This window comes from Oncorhynchus kisutch, linkage group LG4 (genome assembly GCF_002021735.2).
Source record: "Oncorhynchus kisutch isolate 150728-3 linkage group LG4, Okis_V2, whole genome shotgun sequence".
NCBI classification, from domain to species: domain Eukaryota; kingdom Metazoa; phylum Chordata; class Actinopteri; order Salmoniformes; family Salmonidae; genus Oncorhynchus; species Oncorhynchus kisutch.
In genome coordinates, this window is record NC_034177.2 from 22210181 (window position 1) to 22235392 (window position 25212).

Consider the following 25212-nt stretch of genomic DNA (forward strand, 5'->3'; position numbering starts at 1 on the left):
GCCATAATCTCCGGTGCTCTATTCCCCAGCTGTATGTTACAGTTAGTACAGCAGTGCTAGCCTACAGTTGAAGTCGGAAGTTTACATTCACGTAGGTTGGAGTCATTTAAACTCGTTTTTCAACCACTCCACAAATTTCTTGATAACAAACTATAGTTTTGGCAAATTGTTAGGGACATCTACTTTGTGCATGACACAAGTAATTTTCCCAACAATTGTTTACAGACAGATTATTTCACTTATAATTCACTGTATCACAATTCCAGTGGGTAAGAAGTTTACATACATTAAGTTGATTGTGCCTGTAAACAGCTTGGAAAATTCCAGAAAATTATGTCATTACTTTAGAAGCTTCTGATAGGCCAATTGACATCATTTGAGTCAATTGGAGGTGTAGGTGTAGATGTATTTCAAGGCCTACCTTCAAACTCAGTGCCTCTTTGCTTGATATCATGGGAAAATCAAAGAAAATCAGCCAAGACCTCAGAAAAAAATTGTAGACCCCCACAAGTCTGGTTCATCCTTGGGAGCAATTTCCAAATGCCTGAAGGTACCCCGTTCATCTGTACAAACAATAGTATGCACGTATAAACACCGTGGGACCACGCAGCCATCATACCGTTCAGGAAGGAGACGCGTTCTGTCTCCTAGAGATGAACATACTTTGGTGCGAAAAGTGCAAATCAATCCCAGAACAACAGCAAAGGACCTTGTGACGATGCTGGAGGAAACGGGTACAAAAGTATCTATATCCACAGTAATACAAGTTCTATATCGACATAACCTGAAAGGCCGCTCAGCAAGGAAGAAGCCACTGCTCCAAAACCGCCATATAAAAACCAGACTACGGTTTACAACTGCATATGGGGACAAAGATTGTACTTTTTGGAGAAATGTCCTCTGGTCTGATGAAACAAAAACAGAACTGTTTGGCCCTAATGACCATCGTTATGTTTGGAGTAAAAAGGAGGAGGCTTGCAAACCAAAGAACTCCATACCAACCGTGAAGCACAGGGGTGGCAGCATCATGTTGTAGGGGTGCTTCACTGCAGGACGAACTTCACAAAAGAGATGGCATAATGAGGTCAGGAAAATGATGTGGATATATTGAAGCAACATCTCAAAGCTTGGTTGCAAAAGGGTCTTCCAAATGGACAATGACCCCAAGCATACTTCCAAAGTTGTGGCAAAATGGCTTAAGGATGACAAAGTCAAGGTATTGGAGTGGCCATCACAAAGCCCTGACCTCAATCCTATAGAAAATTGGTGGGCAGAACTTAAAAAGCGTGTGCGGGCAAGGAGGCCTACAAACCTGACTCAGTTACACCAGCTCTGTCAGGAGGAATGGACCAAAATTCACCCAACTTATTGTGGGAAGCTTGTGGAGGACTACCCAAAACATTTGACTCAAGTTAAACAATTTAAAGGCAATGCTACCAAATACTTATCGAGTGTATGTAAACGTCTGACCCACTGGGAATGTGATGAAAGAAATAAAAGCTGAAATATATAATTCTCTCTACTATTATTCTGACTTTTCACATTCTTAAAATAAAGTGGTGATCCTAACTGACCTAAGACAGGGAATTTGTACTTGGATTAAATGTCAGGATTTGCGAAAAACTGAGTTTAAATGTAGTTGGCTAAGGTGTATGTAAACTTCCGACTTCAACTGTATATGGTCAGAGAGCCTTCAATACTGTATTCCCCATATTGTGCCTCTTGTCCTCTAACCGTCATCAGCCAGAGAGAAAAGTTTACTGGCATTCAGCACTGCAGGATGTCCAAAGTCAATAGTCCTGTCCACATGGGCCCACTGCACGTCACTCCCTTATTGAACAACCACTATAGTGAGCTAGCTAGCCGCTACAAAGGCTACAATTGGTAGCTCTGTTTCACATTAGGCCTGTGTTTCCAGTGTTTGAAGAATACTGTCAGTGGACATGTTGCATGTGTTATCTGGTGTCTTTGCACACTGAACCACTTTTTGTAGTCTTTGTATTTGGGAATTGTTTGTGCGTGTAATGAGTGAATATGCTATGCATTCTTTTTACCCATGAAATGTATGTTTCCCACATATTTGTTTTTTGCATGTCTTCAGTGTTTCTTTCTTTATGAAGAGATCCTGTTACTGAAGGAGAGAGTTGGTTTATTTGGACTAGACAGTCAGTACCCCTGTGTCTGACTCTGAATGTCCCCCAGCCGTTATCTACTGCTGCATGTGATAAAGTGTCTATGATGTGGAGCTGTGAGGGAAAACAACAGAGAGCAGGCAGACATCTCTATTAGTGCAGTGCTTTGGACAGGCCAACAGATAACCTATAAATAAGGGCAGTCCTTTCAGGAAACATAGCCATCCTCTAATCTTATCTCCTTCCTCTCAGGCTGAGGCTATTGCTATGCGTGGCTGGCTGTTACACTGGACCATGCGCTTGGTAACGTCATGTCACGAACCCCATATATAAATCTACCGGTTCTAACGGAACGACAGGTTGTCTTGCATTTTACACTGTGTCCCTAAATATAGCAGACCTGTCTGAAGAACTACACATAGCCGGGATTGAAAAGAAATGGTAACTCCAGACATAGGGCCCTATCAATTTGAAGAGTTCTGTTACCTACTTCATCCATTTTTTATTTTTGCGAAAGGGAGTGGCTCCTAATCTGGGGAAAATTCTCATGGTATCTTGTGGGAATTTGGATTTGAAATCAAACAATGACTGCGAGGAAGTGCAGATTGTCGGCTTTAATTTGAAGGTATTTTCATCCTTATCGTGTGAACTGTTTCAGAAATTACAGCAGAAATGTCATATCCCCAAAATGCTAATCACCCCTGTTATTCTAATGGTGAGAGGTTAGCATGTCTTGGGGGTATGATATTTTTGCTTCTAACTTTCTCACTTATCATTATTCAAGATTCATTCAGGATTATCCGTAATCATGATATCTGCCACATTATTGTAGAAGTGATTAGAAACATATTATATTGTTATTTACAATTAAAGTGACTCCAAAATGACACAACACATTATTTACCATGAATTTCTATTGGGCACAAAATAATCTGAACCACAACCAAAACAAACAGCAGATGCATCCAACCAACCTGTAGTCACAAGCTTGATGTAGTCATTGTGTGCTATGCATATGGGATCAAATTTGCTACTTTAATACACATATAACTGAATTTGTCCCAATACTTTTGAGGGGGGACTATGCATTGTTGTAATTTCTAAACATTTCACCTGATATGGATGAAAATACCCTCACATTAAAGCTGACAGTCTTAGTCATTGTTTGATTTCAAATCCAAACTTTTGGAGTATAGAGCCAAAAGAAGAAGAAATGCATCACTGTAAATACATGGACTCATTTCCCCATACATCTTACAGGTAGAATAAACTTCTTAAGAATGTCTTGGCTACCAAAGTTTTTGTATTTATTTTGTAATACCAATTACCCCACCGAAGACATTCTTTAAAAAAGTATAATCGGTCATATCAGACTTTAAATGGGCAAATAAAATTCATAGAATAAAAAGGACATCTTCCTTGTAATTGTATCAACTTGCTACCCAATGTTTTTACTGCGAAGAGCATGAACAGCTTCTGAGTTAAAAACACTAGAACAATATGGAAGAAAATTAACCGTGTTCTACAAGAACCAATATCACTCCCTAAAAACACAACCTTATGGGGAACAATCCTTGGATAGCTTTTCAGAATTCACCGATAAATTGGTCCACATGGAAAACTTAAGGAATAGAAACCGGAAATACATTTATTTCCATGACAGAATTAAAAAGTAATTTTGGACTGACCAATCTAGATAGTTTCAAATACATGCAACTTAAAAGTAACATTTCACAATTTTTATTTGTCATCTTTTGGATATCAGAGTAACCTGCAGGAATCTAATTTGAGACAAAAAAGGATGTTCATATGATAGGGAAGATATACAAAACCTTGCAGAGAGCATATCCAACTGACTAAACTATTGGAACCAAGATTTAAAAAGGAACTGATGTTGGCACAAGATGGAAGGAAAATTGGAGTATAACTAACAAAATTACAGTTAATGAAAGTTTACGCTTAATCTAGTATAAACTAATGTATATAATTTATTATACAAGACAAAATTCACAAATTCTGCAGCACATTTTTTGGTGCATTTTTTAAAATTTGACTAGGCAAGTCAGTTAAGAACAAATTCTTATTTACAATGACACCCTAGGAAGAGTGGGTTAACTGTTCAGGGCAGAACAACAGATTTATACCTTGTCAGCTCAGGGATTCAAGCCACCAACCTTTTGGTTAGTGGCCCAACGCTCCAACCACTAGGCTAACTGCCATACAATCTACTTGCAGTGAAGCTGCTCAACATTTACATTACATTCAGTCATCTAGCAGATACTCCCATCCAGAACGACCCACAGGAGCAACCAGATCTCCCACCAAGTGAATCTGGGACATGAAACAGCGACCTCTCGGCCTCCGGCCGAAGCTCCCAACCTCCAGGCCATGAACCATCCACATTTCCACACATTTACCCTCGAGAGCTGCCCCTCAACCGTCAAAGAACCCCCCCCCCCCAATATATACTTTACAAATTCTAAAATATGATATTCACAATGTCACTCACACACACTTGATTGAATGGACTTGTCATTCACACAGTATTGACAAAAAAGTGCATTTGATCTAAATATGGGTATACGAGGACATTTAGTGGTCACCAGGTTTGTCATCCTTGGTCAGTACCTATCATACATGTTGGGTGAGTCCTTTTTCTAATGCAAAAAAAACACAACGGCAGCACAAAGAGACAGAGTCCACCGGAAGCCATGCCCGACTATGCAGCGAACGTGGGTGCCTCCCGCCCAAGCAAGGAAGGGAAGGGTGCACGGGGGAGGGGAGAGAGAACCAAGGCCCACTCCCACCGAGCCGTCCTGGTCTGCACTTAGGGGGACGAAGGCTACACGGAGGTGACCTGCGACTCCCCCAGCCACGGAACCCCAGGGGTTCCTATTGATGGCAAATCGACCCTTTCAGCTGTGCCGGCGGCTGGCAAACCGTTAAGGGTCCTTCCGCAGTTTCGCCTACGGAAACCTTGTTACCAATTTTACTTTCTCTACATAGTCAAGTTTGATCGTCTTCTCAGCGCTCCGTGACCGACCTCGTGACCGACCTCCGTGACCGATCACTAAATCCTCCGATCGGTAGTAGCGACAGTCGGTGTGTACAAAGGGCAGGGACTTATGATCCGCGCTTACTGGGAATTCCTTGTTCCTGGGAAATAATTGCATTCCCCAATCCCTATCATGAGTGGGGTTCGGCGGGTTACCCATGCCTCTCGGCAAAGGGTATACACATAGTGATCTGCTGAGTGTGGCTCGCGTGCAGCCCTGGACATCTAAGGGCATCACAGACCTGTTATTGCTCAATCTCGTGTGGCTGAATGCCACTTGTCCATCTAAGAAGTTGGACACCGACTGCTCAGGCCCAAATAACTAGTTAGCATGCTGAAGTCTAGTTCGTCGAAACCGGATGCAGTTTGATCGCTATCTTAAGTGTAGGTCCAATTAACTAACGTCGCCTCCTCTGCCCTCGAATTAGCTTGAGGGAGTGAGTGAAGAACTTGATCTCTTGTGGGATTGATATGACCCACAATTCATTGCAAACTAATCAGGTGGCCGCAAAGTGTCACATTTAATCATTCTCTCAACCAGCTTCATGAGATGGTCAGCTGGAATGCATTTCAAATATGCATTGTTAAATTGTGCATTGTTAAAAGTTAATTTGTGGATTTTTTTTCCTTAATGCGTTTGAGCCAATCAGTTGTGTTGTGACAAGGTAGGGGTGGTAGACAGAAGATAGCCCTATTAGGTAATAGACCATATAGTCCATATTATGGCAAGATATTATGGCAAGAACAGCTCCAATAAGCAGAGATAAATGACAGTCCATCATTACTTTAAGACATAAAGGTCAATCAAACCTGAACATTTCAAGAAAATTACAAGTTTCTTCAAGTGCAGTTGCAAAATGTATCAAGCGCTATAATGAAACTGGCTCTCATGACCGCCACAGGAAAGTAAGATCCAGAGTTCTCTGCTGCAGAGGATAAGTTCAGCCAGTTACCAGCCTCAAATATTGCAGCCCAAATAAATGCTTCAGAGTTCAAGTAACAGACACATTTAAACATCAATTGTTCAGAGGAGACTGCGTGAATCAGGCCTTCATGGTCAAATTGCTGCAAAGAAATCACTGCGGACACCAATAAGAAGAGACTTGCTTGGGCCAAGAAACATGAGCAATGGACATTAGACTGGTAGAAATCTGTCCTTTGGTCTGATGAGTCCAAATCTGAGATTTTTGGTTCCAACCGCCGTGTCTTTGTGAGATGCAGAGTAGGTGAACGGATGATCTTCGTATGTTTGGTTCCCACCGTGAAGCATGGAGGAAGAGGTGTGATGGTGGGGTTGCTTTTCTGGTGACACGGTCTGTGATTTTTTAGAATTCAAGACACGCTTAACTAGCATGGCTACCACAGCATTTTGCAGCGATACGCCATCCCATCTGGTTTGACCAAGAAGAAGAGTGATGCATCAGATGACCTGGCCTCCACAATCACCTAACCTCAACCCAATTGAGATGGTTTGGGATGTGTTGGACCACAGAGTGAAGGAATAGCAGCCAACAAGTGTCTGTCAGCGTAGTGTCCAGAGCATGGAGACGCTACCAGGAGACAGGCCTGTACATCAGGAGACGTGGAGGAGGCCGTAGGAGGGCAACAACCCAGCAGCAGGACCGCTACCTCCGCCTTTGTGCAAGGAGGAGCAGGAAGAGCACTGCCAGAGCCCTGCAAAATTACCTCCAGCAGGCCACAAATGTGCAAATGTGCAGAAACAGACTACAAATGTGCAGAAACAGACTCCATGAGGGTGGTATGAGGGCTCGATGTCCACAGGTGGGGGTTGTGCTTACAGCCCAACACCGTGCAGAACATTTGGCATTTGCCAGAGAACACCAAGATTGGCAAATTCGCCACTGGCGCCCTATGCTCTTCACAGATGAAAGCAGGTTCACACTGAGCACATGTGACAGACGTGACAGAGTCTGGAGACGCCGTGGAGAACGTTCTGATGCCTGCAACATCCTCCAGCATGACCGGGCGGTGGGTCAGTCATGGTGTGGGGTGGCATTTCTTTGGGGGGCCGCACAGCCCTCCATGTGCTCGCCAGAGGTAGCCTGACTGCCATTAGGTACCGAGATGAGATCCTCAGACCCCTTGTGAGACCATATGCTGGTGCGGTTGGCCCTGGGTTCCTCCTAATGCAAGACAATGCTAGACCTCATGTGGCTGGAGTGTGTCAGCAGTTCCTGCAAGAGGAAGTCATTGATGCTATGGACTGGCCCGCCCGTTCCCCAGACCTGAATCCAATTGAGCACATCTGGGACATCATGTCTCGCGCCATCCACCACAGACTGTCCAGGAGTTGGCGGATGCTTTAGTCCAGGTCTGGGAGGAGATCCCTCAGGAGACCATCCGCCACCTCATCAGGTGCATGCCCAGGCGTCGTAGGGAGGTCATACAGGCACGTCGAGGCCACACACACTACTGAGTCTCATCTTGACTTGTTTTAAGGACATTACATCAAAGTTGGATCAGCCTGTAGTGTGGTTTTCCACTTTAATTTTGAGTGTGACTCCAAATCCAGACCTCCATGGGTTGATACATTTGATTTCCATTGATAATTTTTGTGTGATTTTGTTGTCAGCATATTCAACTATGTAAAGACAAAAGTATTTACTAAGAATATTTCATTCATTCAGATCTAGGATGTGTTATTTTAGTGTTCCCTTTATTTTTTGAGCAGTGTATATTTATAACAATTCACTCTAATGTCAAAGTGGAAGAACAATTATATACACTACTGTTCAAAAGTTTGGGGTCACTTAGAAATGTCCATGAAAACATACTTGAAATGAGTTGCAAAATGAATAGGAAATATAGTCAAGATGTTGACCAGGATATAAATAATGATTTTTAATTGAAATAATAATTGTGTCCTTCAAACTTTGCTTTCGTCAAAGAATCCTCCATTTGCAGCAATTATAGCCTTGCAGTCCTTTGGCATTCTAGTTGTACATTTGTTGAGGTAATCTGAAGAGATTTCACCCCATGCTTTCTGAAGCACCTCCCACAAATTGGATTGGTTTGATGGGCACTTCTTACGTACCATACGGTCAAGCTGCTCCCACAACAGCTCAATAGTGTTGAAATCCGGTGACTGTACTGGCCACTCCATTATAGACTAAATACCAGCTTACAGCTTCTTCCCTAAATAGTTATTTCATAGTTTGGAGCTGTGCTTTGGATCATTGTCCTGTTGTAGAGGAAATTGGCTCCAATTTAGCACCGTCCATAGGATATGGCATGGCGTTGCAAAATGGAGTGATAGCCTTCCTTCTTCAACATCCATTTTACCCTGTACAAATCCCCCACTTATCTACCACTAAAGCACTCCCAGACCATCACATTGCCTCCACCATGCTTGACAGATGGCGTCAAGCACTCCTCCAGCATCTTTTCATTTTTTCTGCGTCTCACAAACGTTCTTCTTTGTGATCCGAAAACCTCAAACTTAGATCTGTCTGTCCATAACACTTTTTTCCAGTCTTCCTCTGTCCGGTGTCTGTGTTATTTTGCCCATCTTAATCTTTTCTTTTTATTGGCCAGTCTGAGATATGGCTTTTTCTTTGCAACTCTGCCTTGAAGGCCAGCATCCCGGAGTCACCTGTTCACTGTCGACATTGAGACTGGTGTTTTGCGGGTTTTATTTAATGAAGCTGCCAGTTGAGGGCTTGCGAGTCGTCTATTTCTCAAACTAGACACTAATGTCCTTGTTCTCTTGCTCAGTTGTGCACAGGGGCCTCCAACTCCTCTTTCTATTCTGGTTAGGGACAGTTTGTGCTGTACTGTGAAGGGAGTAGTACACAGAATTGCACGATATCTTCAGTTTCGTGTAATTTTTTTGCATGGAATAGCCTTCATTTCTCAGAACAAGAATAGACTTTCAGAAGGAAGTTCTTTGTTTCTGGCCATTTTGAGCCTGTAATCAAACTCACAAATGCTGATGCTCCAGATACTCAACTGGTCTAAAGAAGGCCAGTTTAATTGCTTCTTTAGTCAGGGCAACAGTTTTCAGCTGTGTAACATAATTGTGAAAGGGCTTTCTAATGATCAATTAGCCTTTTTAAAATGATAAACTTGGATTAGCTAACACAATGTGCCATTGGAACACAGGAGTGATGGTTGCTGATAATGGGTCTCTGTACTCCATTGTAGATTTTCCATAAACAATCAGCCGTTTCCAGCTACAGTAGTCATTCACAACATTAACAATGTTTACACTGTATTTCTGATCAATTTGATGTTCTTTTAATGGACAATTTTTTTTGTTTTTCTTTAAAAAAACAAGAACATTTCTAAGTGACCCCAAACTTTTGAATGGTATTGTATATATATTTTAAGATGAATGAAAATGTGAAAACTGAAATATATTTGTTGCCTAAGTATTCACCCTTTGTTTAGGAAACCCTAAATTAGTTCAGTCGTAAAATGTGGCTTAACAAATCCCATAATAAGTAACATGTACTCACTGAAATAATAGTGGTTGACATGATTTTTGAATGACCTACCCTTCCTTTGTCCCCCATACGTACAACATCTGTAAAGTCCTTCAGTCAATTATTGAATTTCAATCACAGATTCTACTACAAATACCAGGGAACTTTTCGAAAGCCTCGTAAAGAAGGGCAGTGATTGGTTGATGGTTACCAATATCATATCAGACATTGAATATTCCTTTAAGCATGGTCAAGTTAATAATTATGCTGTGGATTACTGTATGTATTAAACCACCCAGACACAAATATACAGTCGTCCTTCTGAACTGAGCTGCAGGGAAGGAATGAAACTTCTCGGGGATATTACCATAAGGCCATTAGTGATTTTAAATCAGTTACGTAGTTTAATGGCAGTGATGGGAGAAAACTGAGGATGAAACTCAACAACTCAATATTACAAACATGTTCTTAATGTTTTGTAGACTCGGTGTATACTAGAGTTGATTACCAAGAAGACAGGCATGTTCCTGATTGGCCAAGTTACAGTTTTGACTTAAGTCTGCTTAAAAAAATATGTCAAGACTTGCAAATTACTGTCTAGCTATGATCCCCAACATCTTGACAGATGTTGAAGAATTATGAAAAGAATAATGGGCTAACATTGCACAATCCAGGTGTGTAAAGCTCTTAGTGACTTACCCAAGAAGACTCGCAGCTGTAAACACTGCCAGAGGGGTTTCTAACATGTAATGACTCAGGGAGCTGAATACTTATGTAACACCTATATTTAGTTATTGAATTGCTATCAATCTTTTTTAAATGTTTTGAAGTCTTTAACTTTCACATTAAATAGTATTTTATGTAGATTGTTGACAAAAAATACAATTAAATCCATTTTATCCCCCCTTTGTAACACAATAAAATGTGAAGAGATCCAAGGAGTGTGAATACTTTTGCAAGGCACTGTGCAAAGAGTAATTGACTACTGGAAACACTACCTAGATTTGAATTTAATTCAACTACCACCAAGCTACTGCAAAATGTAATTCAATTACTAGTTGAACTACATGTAGTTCACTACTCCCCAACACTGGTAAACACACATTTTCTTACGCAATACACTGTAATTAAATAAGGCAGGGTAATTATTGTTTTAGCAGGGTTTGTTTTTCTGTATACAGTAGAGTGTTCCAACCTACATTACAGGTTGATAGTGATATAACAAAACCCAGCCTCTTCCTACTATAATAGACAGGTGTTGATACCTGCCCACCATGATCTTAATGTTCTCTGTTTCTGTTTGGGTTTCTCCTCTGGTTTATTTGCCATGCTGTTGCAATCTCTGACAATGTAAGCTATTAGTTAAAACTATGTCAATCAAACTTTGTAGATCAAATGTATAACTGTATTTCTATTTGTCTGTCTTGTTCCAGGGTGAGTGTCTTCTGACGGTGCAGCTGGGTGATGGAGAGCGTTTGGAGGATGAGGAGGATGTAGAGTTCTACCTGCTTTTTGCTGGCACCACCCAGAGGCACCTGACCAGTACCTTGAGAATAAGCCATGTCACCCTACAGGCTGTGTGCCCAGGTAAATTCCACCATGCACCACACACACAACTGGTTGCTAGGTCTGATGCTGGACAGTCGTACTGGTGGTGGCAGATCCGTTTGGATTAACCAAATATTTTATGATTACACACACACACATAATGGGGTTCTATCCTCGTGGGGACCTACAATTCTATTCCATTCAATTCTATTTTCCCTGACCCTAAAGCACAGGAGGTTGGTGGCACCTTAATTGGGGAGGACAGGCACTTGGTAATGGCTAGAGTGGAATAGGTGGAAATGTATCAACAACAAACACATGGCTACCATTTGCCCCTTTTTAGCCATTATTATGAGCCGACCTCACCTCAGCAGCCTCCGTTGCCCTAAACCTAACCCTAATTGTAACACTAAACCTAACCTTAATTGTAACACTAAACCTAACCCTAATTGTAACACTAAACCTTTGTCTAAACCTAAACCTAAACCTAAACCTTTGTCCCCACGAGGGATAATTGTCCTTGTCTTACTTATCTTTGTGGGGACTTTTGAGGATTTCCGGTGCCCGCGAGGATAGTAATACACACACACCCCGCTCTTCATGGGCACAGAGAGACATTTCCAGCTAACGATTTGAGCTTTATGGTTCCACTGAAATGGGATGGGCCTCTTGGCAGCTGCCACAGGAAAGTAGCATTTGTAAATGACTGCTTCTCTCCTAGATTTATGCCATCTTGCTTTTTTCACAGTCATGGAAATACATTGTTATAATGTGAGAACATTGCTCAATAATTACAGTCGTATGAAAACGTTTGGGCACCCCTGACAATTTCCATTTATAAATGAGTGTTTGGATCAGCAATTTCATTTTGATCTATCAAATAACTGATGGACACAGTAATATTTCAGTAGTGAAATGAGGTTTATTGGATTAACAGAAAATGTGCAATATGCTTCAAAACAAAATTAGACTGGTGCATAAATTTGGGCACCCCAATAGAAACATCACATCAATATTTAGTAGAGCCTCCTTTTGCTAAAATAACAGCCTCTAGACGCTTCCCATAGCCTCTAATGAGTGTCTGGATTCTGGATGAAGGTATTTTGGACCATTCCTCCTTACAAAACATCTCCAGTTCAGTAAGGTTTGATGGTTGCCGAGCATGGACAGCCTGCTTCAAATCATCCCACAGATTCTCAATGATATTTAGGTCTGGGGACTGGGATGGCCATTCCAGAACATTGTACTTGTTCCTCTGCATAAATGCCCGGGTAGATTTTGAGCAGTGTTTTGGGTCGTTGTCTTGTTGAAATATCCGGCGTAACTTCAACTTTGACTGATTCTTCAACATTATTCCCAAGAATCTGCTGATATTGAGGAGAATCCATGCGACCCTCAACTTTAACAAGATTCCCAGTACCGGCACTGGCCACACAGCCCCACAGCATGATGGAACCCCCACCAAATTTGACTGTGGGTAGCAAGTGTTTTTCTTGGAACGCTGTGTTCTTTTGCCGCCATGCATAACGTCCCTTGTTATGACCAAATAACTAAATCTTTGTTTCATCAGTCCACAGCACCTTATTCCAAAATGAAGCTGGCTTGTCCAAATGTGCGTTTGCATACCTCAAGCGACTCTGTGGCGTGTGTGCAGAAAAGGCTTCTTCCGCATCACTCTCCCATACAGCTTCTCCTTGTGCAAAGTGTGCTGAATTGGTGAACGATGCACAGTGACACGATCTGCAGCAAGATGCTGTTGTAGGTCTTTGGAGGTGGTCTGTGGACTGTTTTTGACCGTTCTCACCATCCTTCGCCTTTGCCTCTCCGATATTTTACTTGGCATGCCACTTCTGGCCTTAACAAGAACTGTGCCTGTGGTCTTTCATTTCCTGACTATGTTCCTCACAGTGGACACTGACAGCTTAAATCTCTGCGATAGCTTTTTGTAGCCTTCCCCTAAACCATAATGTTGAACAATATTTGTTTTCAGGTCATTTGAGAGTTGTTTTGAGGCCCCCATGTTGCCACTCTTCGGAGGAGAGTCAAAGAGAACAACAAATTGCAATTGGCCACCTTAAATACCTTTTCCCATGATTGGATGCACTTGTCTATGAAGATCAAGGCTTAATGAGCTCACCAAACCAATTGTGTTCCAAGTAATAGTAAGTAGTTAGTAAAGTAAGTAGTTACAGGCATTCAAATCAACAGAATGACAAGGCTGCCCACATATTTGCAGAGCCTATTTTTCACATCTGATTTAATTCTGATTTCATACAACTTAATATTGCTACACTAAAAATCTTTGTCTGGACAATACCCCAGTACTCAGCTTTTATTAGAAAATGAATGGCATGCCACTGTGATCATTTTCTGTGACGACAGAGTCAATTATTATGCAGCCTCAGAGGGGTGCCCAAACTTTTTCATACGACTGTATATCTATCTGTCTGGTTGTTGGCAATAAACCATGTTTTCATCAAAGGGCTGTTTATGTCTAGGCAGCCTTACCAGAAGAAGACTTGGTGATAAAACAAAAATATATTTAGGTGTTTTTGTCTTTCACCCGGCTTCAGTTACCACCCTGAGCATATTGATGATGGTATGATGGCTGCCCTAGCTTTGATTTATCGGTGTTTGTGTGTGTGTGTGTGTGTGTGTGTGTGTGTGTGTGTGTGTGTGTGTGGACGTCAGCAGAGCCATGAATAGGAGTATTTGGGTCTTCTGTCCTATCACTCCTGTTTCATTATATGAGCTCTCCTTAACTAAGTCCTTTTGCTGTGGAGTCCATGCATTCTTAGAGGGAGGGAGGAACATGGTAAACAGCTCTGTATATCACGTCACTAGGCCATGTTTAAACACTTTTTGTTGTTGCTAATAGGTTTTGATGGTAATTTCCCCTCTTTGTGACACCTATAATGAATATTCCTCTGATTGTGAGAATAGCATATTTACCTTTTGGTTCACAGGCCTCTTCAATGTTACATCTCTATCTGTGGTCTGTTTTAAAATGGTCTGTTTAATGGTCCACTGGGATGGAGGCTAGATTCATGTTTGTCTGCTTTGAAACCTGTTGACCCCATGCAGCCAAGTTATTTGGGCAAGCAACGTGGCAGTTACTCTGTCACTCCCACCCATATTAGCTGACTAGAGACATACATGCTAAAGGCTTCCTTTTCATTTCTCTGTGGTTTTTAGAACTATTCACTGACAAATAGTGTTTAATGTTTGGACTTTGTGCATCTTAGCAACCAGAGAAGCCACAGAACTCAAGCCAGCATTGCAGCAGGACAGTGGAGCTTGAACATGGTTTTCTCTGTTCTTCTCTCTGGAGTCTGAGCTGTAGGGCTACGACACACTGTAAACTCACACTGTAAACTCACACTGTAAAGTATATTTGGCATGTTTGAAGCACGTGTGCAGGTTATATTAACACTCCATCCTCTCTCCCCAGCCCATGACTGCTGTGAGTCGGTGCAGGTCACGCTGTGCTCTGCGCGGTCTGATGGCTCGGTGGACCCTGTGGCCGAGGAGCGCTTCCAATTCGTCCAGGACCTGGCCTTCGACATGGCCCAGTTCCTGGTGAGCGCTGCAGGGCGGGCCGACGGTCTGGAGGGGGCTCTGCTGCTGGATGAGTGCCAGATCCCCCTGCAGGAGTGTGAGAGACTAGACGAGAGCCTCTCCCTGGCACTCAGACACCTGGCCCTGCCCCAGGGGTGGAGCGTCCTGGGCTCCAACGTAGGCACACCACCAGGCCCCAACCTGGACAACAGCATTGGTGAGTATGGATGGGGTCTCTGCTTTGTGTGTCTCTGTGCGTCTACCTCTGTATGTTTCTCACAGTTTAGTGTTGCAGCACGGTCTGTCTGTACATTATTATGCCTTATACCCTCTTAATGTGCCTGTAGATTTCCTACAGTATGTGTTGCTGTGTTCTGTTCACACCTCAGTGAGGTAATTAGGGAACATTTGTTGTTTCCACCGAGAGATGACTTGGCCGGGGTCTCATTCCGCTGTGTGAGTAGTGGAGCGTGCCCACCAGGTGCTTCACTAATGATACTCCAGCTCCGCCTGTGCATTAATGTTCGCAACAGCCACCTACGGCTTTAGGATAAAGATCCACTCCAGCTAACGGCCAATCAGAGGTCACTTTATTCATTTTGTGTTTTTTTGGAGGGGCTCTTCAGTCAAACTGCAGCGATTCTGTTAATTGGCACACAGAGGGTCTTGACAGAGGAGAGAGTCTGACTAGAGAAGTCTACCCTAGAAAGGAGAGGAAGGGCTTTAGCTGAGAGAGCAGTGTCCCCTGGGATAGCACCAGTTCTCCACTCCTGATGTTCATGTGTACACCCACTTTATTTCCTCTGTGTTTCTGTTTTCTGCTCCTATTGGGTCATCATCATAAATCAGGAATGCAATGTCAGATATGCTAAAAACAAACATTCCCACCCAATTAATAAGTAGACAGTAACACACAGTGTTTATATGGTCTATTAACCAGAGCCTGGGACATATTCTGGAGCACAAAAGGGGACATTTGGGATAAATGTCGGCTCTGGTGAGAGCTGACTTGTACTTGTTTCATTTGGAGCCAGTAAGCCTCTTCTTGTCAGTAGAGTGTTAGTGTGCTATCACCTCCCTCTCCTCTCCTCTCCTCTCCTCTCCTCTCCTCTCCTCTCCTCTCCTCTCCTCTCCTCTCCTCTCCTCTCCTCTCCTCTCCTCTCCTCTCCTCTCCTCTCCTCTCCTCTCCTCTCCTCTCCTCTCCTCTCCTCTCTTCTCCTCTCCTCTCCTCTCCTCTCCTCTCCTCTCCTCTCCTCTCCTCTCCTCTCCTCTCCTCTCCTCTCCTCTCCTCTGCTCTCCTCTCCTCTCCTCTCCTCTCCTCTCCTCTCCTCTCCTCTCCTCTCCTCTCTCTCTACTCCTCTCTCTTTGTTCCCTTCTCTCTTCTCTCTCTGCTCCTCTCTCCTCTGCTCCCCTCCCCTCTCTCTGCTCCTCTCTCCTCTCCTCTGCTCCCCTCCCCTCTCTCTGCTCCTCTCTCCTCTCCTCTGCTCCCCTCCCCTCTGCTCCTCTCTTCCCTCTCTCTCTGCTTCCCTCTTTCTCTGCTTCCCTCTTTCTCTGCTCCCCTCTCTCTCCTCGTGTCCCTCTGCTCCCCTCTCTCTCTGCTCCTCTCTCCTCTCCTCCCCTCTCTCTCTGCTCCTCTCCTCCCTTCTCTCTCTGCTCCTCTCTCTCTGCACCAGTAATAAGAGATTGTGGTAAAGGAGGAAAAACCTGGTATTTTAGGATGAAATAATTGTTCACGAACAGTTATGAAAAAACTAGAGGCAGATGAGACAGACAGGCAGCCCTGTCTGTAATAGTATAGGACCCATAGGTCATCATGAAAACTATTGGCTCCTGCTGGGTAATTTGGAACACCGTACTGGAGAAGACAGATTAAACAAGACATGTCTGTTTTCTAACATTGTCAGTGCTTAGCAATTATAATCCATCATACACATATCTTTAGTTAAGAATGTAAACTCCAGGCTGATTTGATATTTACAGCAATACTACAGAAATCCATTTGAAGGACCTTTCAGTCCTTTGTGCTTCTCATCCCCTGAGACGTTTGTTGACATAGGCACATATGAGCTGTGTCCCAATTGATGAGGATGCTGCCTCCCAATCCCAAGGTACCTTAAAGTGCTAAGGCGCCTTCATTCAGGTTGTGACTACAGGGGGTAAAGCTATGACCGGAAGTGACTTTTGTAGCAGGTTAGGAGAGCATTTTATCTAACTCTGTCTGAACCTTTTCCTAACCTTAACCTAAGTCCCCAACCTGCCACTTTAATTATCATAACCTGCTGCGTAGATTCTCCTAACCTGCTATAAAAAAGTCCTTCCGGTCGTAGTTGTACTCTGTCTAATCAGAACTCTTCATTCGGCTATTTTGAAGGTAGCATCCCATGTATCCTTTGCCGGGTGGGATTAGCCTTCTAATCTAGTTAGATTGCATCATATCACCTTTCAATATTAGTTGTCAACTAATATAACACCACGTTATCTTGAACATCCGTGTCATTTAATAATATGCACGGGTGTGATGGTTTGATAGTATGAATTAATCACAATGCAAGCCTACTTATTAGAAAAAACAATAGAAGCTCGAATGCAATATTAGCTTCACACTGAAACACCACGATTAGGGTTATTAATAATTCCTAAACACTCAGTAAAATTGCTTATTTAGCTATATAAAAAAAAATCGTAGCCTCTATCATGCATGCAAGCTTACCTGTCATGTCCACAACGATGGAGCAGCACGCCAAGCAATATGCGAGAGGAGGACCCTATACCGTAGGATAATTATTCTGGTCGGTGTCAACTTAATTCATTAACAGGTACTGAGGAGATCGACTCTGTTACTTGTTTACTTGTTATTCATGTCAGATATTTACATTTTGGGATAGTTGTTCACTGAATTGCTAGCTCACCCTGCTACAGTGACTACGATGTAAACAAATGTCTCGCGCTCAGTGGAATGGGAATGCCATATCACGTGATGCTGCCTTGGGCCTTGTCCCAAATGGAAAGTGCTACCTACTAACATAGGTTCATTTGGAAGCAGGTAGGCAGCAGGCAGCTGCCCTTTGGATCGGGACACAACCATGGTCTGAATTCCAAAGCCCTAAAATCGGTATGCTGTGTACCCATGTCTGCGTCTAGTCTACCGTCTGTGTATTTAGCTTTGACTGATGACAGCTTGTAATACTAACAGAATGTGTTTAGTCCTCTAATGTTAGTTCCAATTCCTGCATTCTGTCAGAGCTGTGCCACTGACTGCTGATGTGGTGAGCAGTGCCTCTGTCAGGAATAGATAAGAGGAACACAAAAACTCACAGAGCTAGAAGACTGAGCCCCTCCTATCAGCCTCTCAAAGGACTGCTTTGTCTTGTCCACTCAGTGATAGATATATCCCTATTAAACACATTGGGATAGGTTTATAGTATCAGAATGGCTTTGATCCTTTTTTTCTCAGGGATTCAGCATGTAAGAGCACAGGGATCTGCCTAGTAACAATGTACAGAACAAGCCAACAATGTATGGCGAGCTAGAAACACCTGTCAGATTGGCCAGGTTTATATGCTTCAGGTGGTTCTGGGTCTGACGTGCACCCATATGAAAGCATGCTGTCCTTTATTTGGTAGGACATGTGAGCCTGCTTATATCCCCTGTGCTTTGCATCTCCTCCGTTCCACTATTACCTGAGCTCTTCCCTGATAATATTTGATTCCAAAACTCTTTGATGTTTGAAAAAAGAAAAGAGGGAAAGATGAATGGTCCTTTTAGAATAGATGATGCTGCAGTCAGGTTAGGAACATTTCATTCCTCTCCCCAACCTGCCGGTAGAGTGGGCCAGCTGTTTAATGCCTTATCCAGCTCTGGCATTTCCTGAAGCTGGTCCAGGGCACCTTGGTGAGGCACAGTGAAACTGGAGCTAACAGCAGGCCACCTGGCCCAGAGGCTCTCTCTGTTAGCTGGCTCTGCTGGCACCGCCCAGTCTAGAGGCTCTCTCTGTTAGCTGGCTCTGCTGGCACCGCCCGGTCTAGAGGCTCTCTCTGTTAGCTGGCTCTGCTGGCACCGCCCAGTCTAGAGGCTCTCTCTGTTAGCTGGCTCTGCTGGCCCCACCCGGTCTAGAGGCTCTCTCTGTTAGCTGGCTCTGCTGGCACCGCCCGGTCTAGAGGCTCTCTCTGTTAGCTGGCTCTGCTGGCACTGCCCGGTCTAGAGGCTCTCTCTGTTTGCTGGCTCTGCTGGCCCCGCCCGGTCTAGAGGCTCTCTCTGTTAGCTGGCTCTGCTGGCACCGCCCGGTCTAGAGGCTCTCGCTGTTAGCTGGCTCTGCTGGCCCCGCCCGGTCTAGAGGCTCTCTCTGTTAGCTGGCTCTGCTGGCCCCGCCCGGTCTAGAGGCTCTCTCTGTTAGCTGGCTCTGCTGGCACCAACCGGCCCAGAGGCTCTCTCTGTTAGCTGGCTCTGCTGGCCCCGCCCGGTCTAGAGGCTCTCTCTGTTAGCTGGCTCTGCTGGCCCCGCCCGGTCTAGAGGCTCTCTCTGTTAGCTGGCTCTGCTGGCACCAACCGGCCCAGAGGCTCTCTCTGTTAGCTGCATGATGGCACCGCCTGGCCTAGAGGCTGTCTTTGTTAGGTGGCTCTACTGACACCTCCCGGCCACAGCCAAAAACTAATTCTGAGTAAAATAAAGCACAGAGGGGCATTAATATCATGAAAAACGCAGAAAAACTCCTAAAGGCATATTTCATCCCTTGTCAAATCGGCTGCCAGCGCTCTAAATGCCAACAGAGGATCTGCTAGCATTCCAGCGCATCGCCCGGCGTCTATTAGACTGAGGGTTTGTGGGAGAAAAGTATCCATGAGAATCCAGCACTGGTGGAAAATCTGATTTGTTAGTGTCTCTCCCTCCTCCTGTAAGTGGTTGTTGGAGTGAGAGTTCTACCATAGAATGGGGCTGACAGAGAGGAAATGACGGCCCATGCTCATATTGTCTCTGTGTTTCTACAAATCAGATCCACTGAACTGAGTCTGTAGAGATCTGGAGAGGGGTTGATTTTATTTTTCACGTTGATAATTTCCCGTCAATGAGTCTAGGCGTTCTCATCTGTCACTGTAGGCCATTGAGTTTATATTGTTTATTATGCATGCATTATGGTATGTTTGGGTATTACAATTTCCTAACATTTGTTTTGTTCTTTTTGTCCTGTGTGTCTGTCAGGGTGACGAAATACAGTGCCTGTTTCTCTTGTTTTACTTCCCTTTTTCTCTGCCATCTTCTGACAGGAAAATGAGACCAAATCATAAAAACAACCTCTACTCTGCAGTGGTGATTACAATCTCTGCTTCAAGACTCCTGGGGCCTCATTTATCAACATTGTGTAGAAACTATTCTAAAATACTACTTACGAACAGAATTTAGAATGTTTGTATGCATAGAAAAAGCGTGATTTATCAAACAATCCTACGAGCGTCATACTCACAGTGGTAGGAGATGATAACTGTTGATAAATACCAATTCTTCTCAGTGCTCATGCACAACCTTGGCTATTTGGTTCAAATCAAACTTTATTTGTCACATGTGCCGAATACAATACCGTGAAATTCTTACTTACAAGCCCCTAACCACCAGTGCAGTTCAAGAAAGAGTTAAGACAAGATTTACCCAATAAAATAACAATAACGAGGCTGTGTACAGGGGGTATCGGTACCGAGTCAGTGTGCGGAGGTACAGGTTGGTTGAGGTAATTTGTACATGTAGGTGGAGTGAAGTGACTATGCATAGATAATAAACAGCGATTAGCAGTAGTATAAAAACAAATGGGGGGTATGAATGTAAATAGTCCGGGTGGCCATTTGATGAATTGTTAAGCAGTCTTATGGCTTGGGGGTAGAGCTTTGACCCAGTGATGTACTGGGCCGTACGCATGATCCGCTGTAGCGCCTTTTCAGTCAGATGCCGAGCATTTGTCATACCAGGCGATGATGCAACCCGTCAGGATGCTCTCGATGGTGCAGCTGTAGAACTTCTTGAGCAGCTGGGGTCCCATGCCAAATCTTAGTCTCCTGAGGGGGAAAAGGTGTCATCGTGCCCGCTTTCCAACTGTCTTGGTGTGTTTGGACCATGATAGTTTGTTGGTGATGTGGACACCAAGGACCTTGAAACTCTCGACACGCTCCACTACAGCCCCTTTAATGGGGGCCTGTTCTGCCCGCCTTTTCCTGTAGTCCACGATCAGCTCCTTTGTCTTGCTCACATTGAGGGAGAGGTTGTTGTCCTGGCACCACCACTATAGTCTGTCTCATCATTGTCGGTAATCAGGCCTACCACTGTTGTGTCGTCAGCAAACTTAATGATAGTTTTGCAGTCTTGTTTGGCCACGCAGTCGTGGGTAAACAGTGACCACTATCTATGGTAAAAATCCCTTTAAAGCCAGTGGGGAATATACAACTCCGTACCATGAAATAGCCTACAACGGCTAGAACAAAACACTGAGTACAACCAAAAGGTTTAATTTGGCTGCCTCGGTTATATTTTGATCATTAAAAATTCAAACGTAAGTATAAAGCGAGGACCAATTGGGCCATTTCAAGTTGCCTTAGCAATGGAAAATAGAGTTCAAATGAGTAGGCAAAAACTCACTAATAAGCCATCCATCCTCAACAGCTCCCTCCTGTAGGCCTCCACATTTAGCAGTGTTTTTTGCGCATCACATAACCTATCACCTGTACATTAAGAGTGGAAACCTTTTCTGTTCACATAGTTGAACTCATTATGGGATGGTGCTTTTATGGTGATGTGGGTGCTGTCTATTGCTCAGTTTATATTTGGGAACCCATTGATGGCAAAGAAACCCCTCTTGACTTCAACCTGTTGTGCGATGGTGTTTTGCTGATGATTGCATCCAAAACATTGGCTCATAGAGGGATGTGAGATGCCAATCTGCAATCTCCCGCAGAAACGTGTCTGTTGCCAAAATCCAGAGGGTAGATAGCTCTTTGATGTGCACCGGAATGGAACGTTGGCCTTTCTAAAGTAGGTCTCACATCCTCACAAAGATCCTATGAGATTGGTTTTGGGAAACGATATCTGATGAACCGATCTGTACTTTCTGCAAAAAAGTCCCAGCTGTCTCTAAAAACGCACTCTCTGCGAAATGCACCGTGTGCCAAATCTTCCAACATGATCAGCCCTTTCTCATTGTCTCACTGGTTTATAGTATTTCAACAGAGGTTTAAATTTCACACGTGCCTCTAATTCAGCAAAATGACTGTACTTTATATTGATTAATATTGTAACAAAGGCACTGATATGGTCAAATTATATATAGCCTCTCAAGATATGTTGCATGAATTCACAATGGAAATACAATTAATTAGGCCCACTATCATCATTATTAGGCCCACTATCATAATTTTAAAAAAGGTCAACATATATTTTTTCCTCATTCTGTGCTTGACAAGCAGCTCCCTCATTCCAGCACTTGGCACGCGTGTGTATGCATGGTCATGGTTGTGTGTAAATTCACACACACCCAACCAAATGTTTACACTGATAAATCTCACACTTTGCGTGTACATGATCCTACGCATGGATTACGCGCAGATTTGTGCCTTCATATGATTGATAAAAGAGACCGATCACAATGATGTAGTAGGAGATACAGTGGGGCAAAAAAGTATTTAGTCAGCCACCAATTGTGCAAGTTCTCCTACTTAAAAAGAAGAGAGAGGCCTGTAATTTTCATCATAGGTACACTTCAACTATGACAGACAAAATAAGAAGAAAAAAATCCAGAAAATCACATTGTAGGATTATTTATGAATTTATTTGCAAATTATGGTGGAAAATAAGTATTTGGTCACCTACAAACAAGCATGATTTCTGGCTCTCACAGACCTGTAACTTCTTCTTTAAGAGGCTCTCATGTCCTCCACTCGTTACCTGTATTAATGGCACCTGTTTGAACTTGTTATCAGTATAAAAGACACCTGTCCACAACCTCAAACAGTCACACTCCAAACTCCATTATGGCCAAGACCAAAGAGCTGTCAAAGGACACCAGAAACAAATTTGTAGACCTGCACCAGGCTGGGAAGACTGAATCTGCAGCTTGGTTTGAAGAAATAAACTGTGGGAGCAATTATTAGGAAATGGAAGACATACACAAGACCACTGATAATCTCCCTCGATCTGGGGCCCCACGCAAGATCTCACCCCGTGGGGTCAAAATGATCACAAGAACGGTGAGCAAAAATCCCAGAACCACACGGGGGGACCTAGTGAAATACCTGCAGAGAGCTGGGACCAAAGTAACAAAGCCTACCATCAGTAACACACTACGCCGCCAGGGACTCAAATCCTGCAGTGCCAGACGTGTCCCCCTGCTTAAGCCAGTACATGTCCAGGCCCGTCTGAAGTTTGTTAGAGAGCATTTGAATGATCCAGAAGAAGATTGGGAGAATGTCATATGGTCAGATGAAACCAAAATATAACTTTTTGGTAAAAACTCAACTCGTCGTGTTTGGAGGACAAAGAATGCTGAGTTGCATCCAAAGAACACCATACCTACTGTGAAGCATGGGGGTGGAAACATCATGCTTTGGGGCTGTTTTTCTGCAAAGGGACCAGGACGACTGATCCGTGTAAAGGAAAGAATGAATGGGGCCATGTATCGTGAGATTTTGAGTGAAAACCTCCTTCCATCAGCAAGGGCATTGAAGATGAAACGTGGCTGGGTCTTTCAGCATGACAATGATCCCAAACACACCGCCCGGGCAACGAAGGAGTGGCTTCGTAAGAAGCATTTCAAGGTCCTGGAGTGGCCTAGCCAGTCTCCAGATCTCAACCCCATAGAAATTCTTTGGAGGGAGTTGAAAATCCGTGTTACCCAGCAACAGCCCCAAAACATCACTGCTCTAGAGGAGATCTGCATGGAGGAATGGGCCAAAATACCAGCAACAGTGTGTGAAAACCTTGTGAAGACTTACAGAAAACGTTTGACCTGTCATTGCCAACAAAGGCTATATAACAAAGTATTGAGATAAACTTTTGTTATTGACCAAATACTTATTTTCCACCATAATTTGCAAATAAATTCATTAAAGATCCTACAATGTGATTTTCTGGATTTTGTTTTCTGATTTTGTCTGTCATAGTTGAAGTGTACCTATGATGAAAACTACAGGCCTCTCTCATCTTTTTAAGTGGGAGAACTTGCACAATTGGTGGCTGACTAAATACTTTTTTGCCCCACTGTATCTCCTACTACATCATTGTGATCGGTAGGGAGAAGGTCTCCATAAGACTTAATCACTTACTCACACTGAATTGGACTATAGCTGTGTGTTTTTTTAGTTAGACACACACTTAGTCAGGCCTTCCTGGTGACTCAGTGTGCATTGAAGCAGAGAATCAGCAGTCTGACCAGTAGGAGTGAGAGGGTAGGAGGGGGTGGGGTTAATAGACATATGACTCAGGAAGGAGAGTGTGTCACACAGGTTAGGGGGCGGGACTCTGACAGGGTTATCAGTTAAGGCTGATAGCAAAGGTGGGAGGGGTTAGGGAGAGTGGAGAGAGGGACGACCGTGTCCGCCTGCAAACGCACTGAGGGATTTACATATGAACATACTGTACTGCAAAACAGATTATTGGTCACACGGTAGTAGAGAAAACAGGTTGGATATTAAGCAGAAGCTGGAGTGTTGTTGGATGCTCACTGGCAGGACATCATTGAATGTGTGTTGTGTTCTAGTTAGAAGGCTGTAACTGTTAACCGTCTCTGAGCCCAGTGTAACTCTCCCTCCCTGTGTGTCCCGTTCAGCTGAGCCCGGTCCACACGAGACCCTCTTGCACTTTGCAGCTCGGCGCGGTCTGCGGAGGGTAGCCTTGTTTCTGCTCCAGCAGCCAGGAGGCAGAGAGGCTCTCAGACTTCCCAACAAGCAGGGCTCTACACCAGTCAGCGTGGCAGGGAAGAGGGGCCACGACCAGCTACAGCAGCTCTTCACTGAGTAAGTACTTAACTGGATCACATACTGTATATTACACACAGGATCTAAACATGAATAACCTTTTAATAGCCTTTATTACACTAGTAATAACCTTCAGATACATTATTATTATGTTTCTATGGGAGTAGGCTGGCTAGCCAATCGTTTCTACTAACCCTGGGACGGACTGTATGCTGAACATCAGAACTTGCTGAACTAACAGTGTCATCATAATATATTCTGCAGTTTTATCTGTGAATGAAAGGCACAGCCCTCTCCACAGTATTTATTGGCTCTCAACATCGTCACATCTTTACCTAGCACCTCTTCCTCTTTTTTGAACACATACTCTTGCACTCCTATATTCTTCAAGACATTAGCTAGCAAACTAGGATTTGGAATCCAAATCAAGGAGAGGTCTTTATGTAACCATGGGAATGGGAGCAGCTCTATGGTTAGGAGGGACTTGTTGTGGATGTTGAAATGTGTTTGGAGTGTTGGCGGTACAC

The 25212-nt window shown here is 43.6% G+C and overlaps 1 protein-coding gene across 7 annotated transcripts in view; it reads left to right on the forward strand.

Annotated features, from left to right (window-relative positions):
* LOC109888558 (A-kinase anchor protein 13) overlaps nucleotides 1-25212 on the forward strand; it is a 156617-nt gene that overhangs the window by 62364 nt on the left and 69041 nt on the right. For all 7 annotated transcript variants that reach the window (XM_031822659.1, XM_031822661.1, XM_031822662.1 and 4 more), the window contains exons 3-5: nucleotides 11066-11219; nucleotides 14632-14955; nucleotides 24538-24724. In XM_031822659.1, the coding sequence (XP_031678519.1) occupies nucleotides 11066-11219; nucleotides 14632-14955; nucleotides 24538-24724 (665 nt within the window). The remainder of the gene's footprint in view (nucleotides 1-11065; nucleotides 11220-14631; nucleotides 14956-24537; nucleotides 24725-25212) is intronic.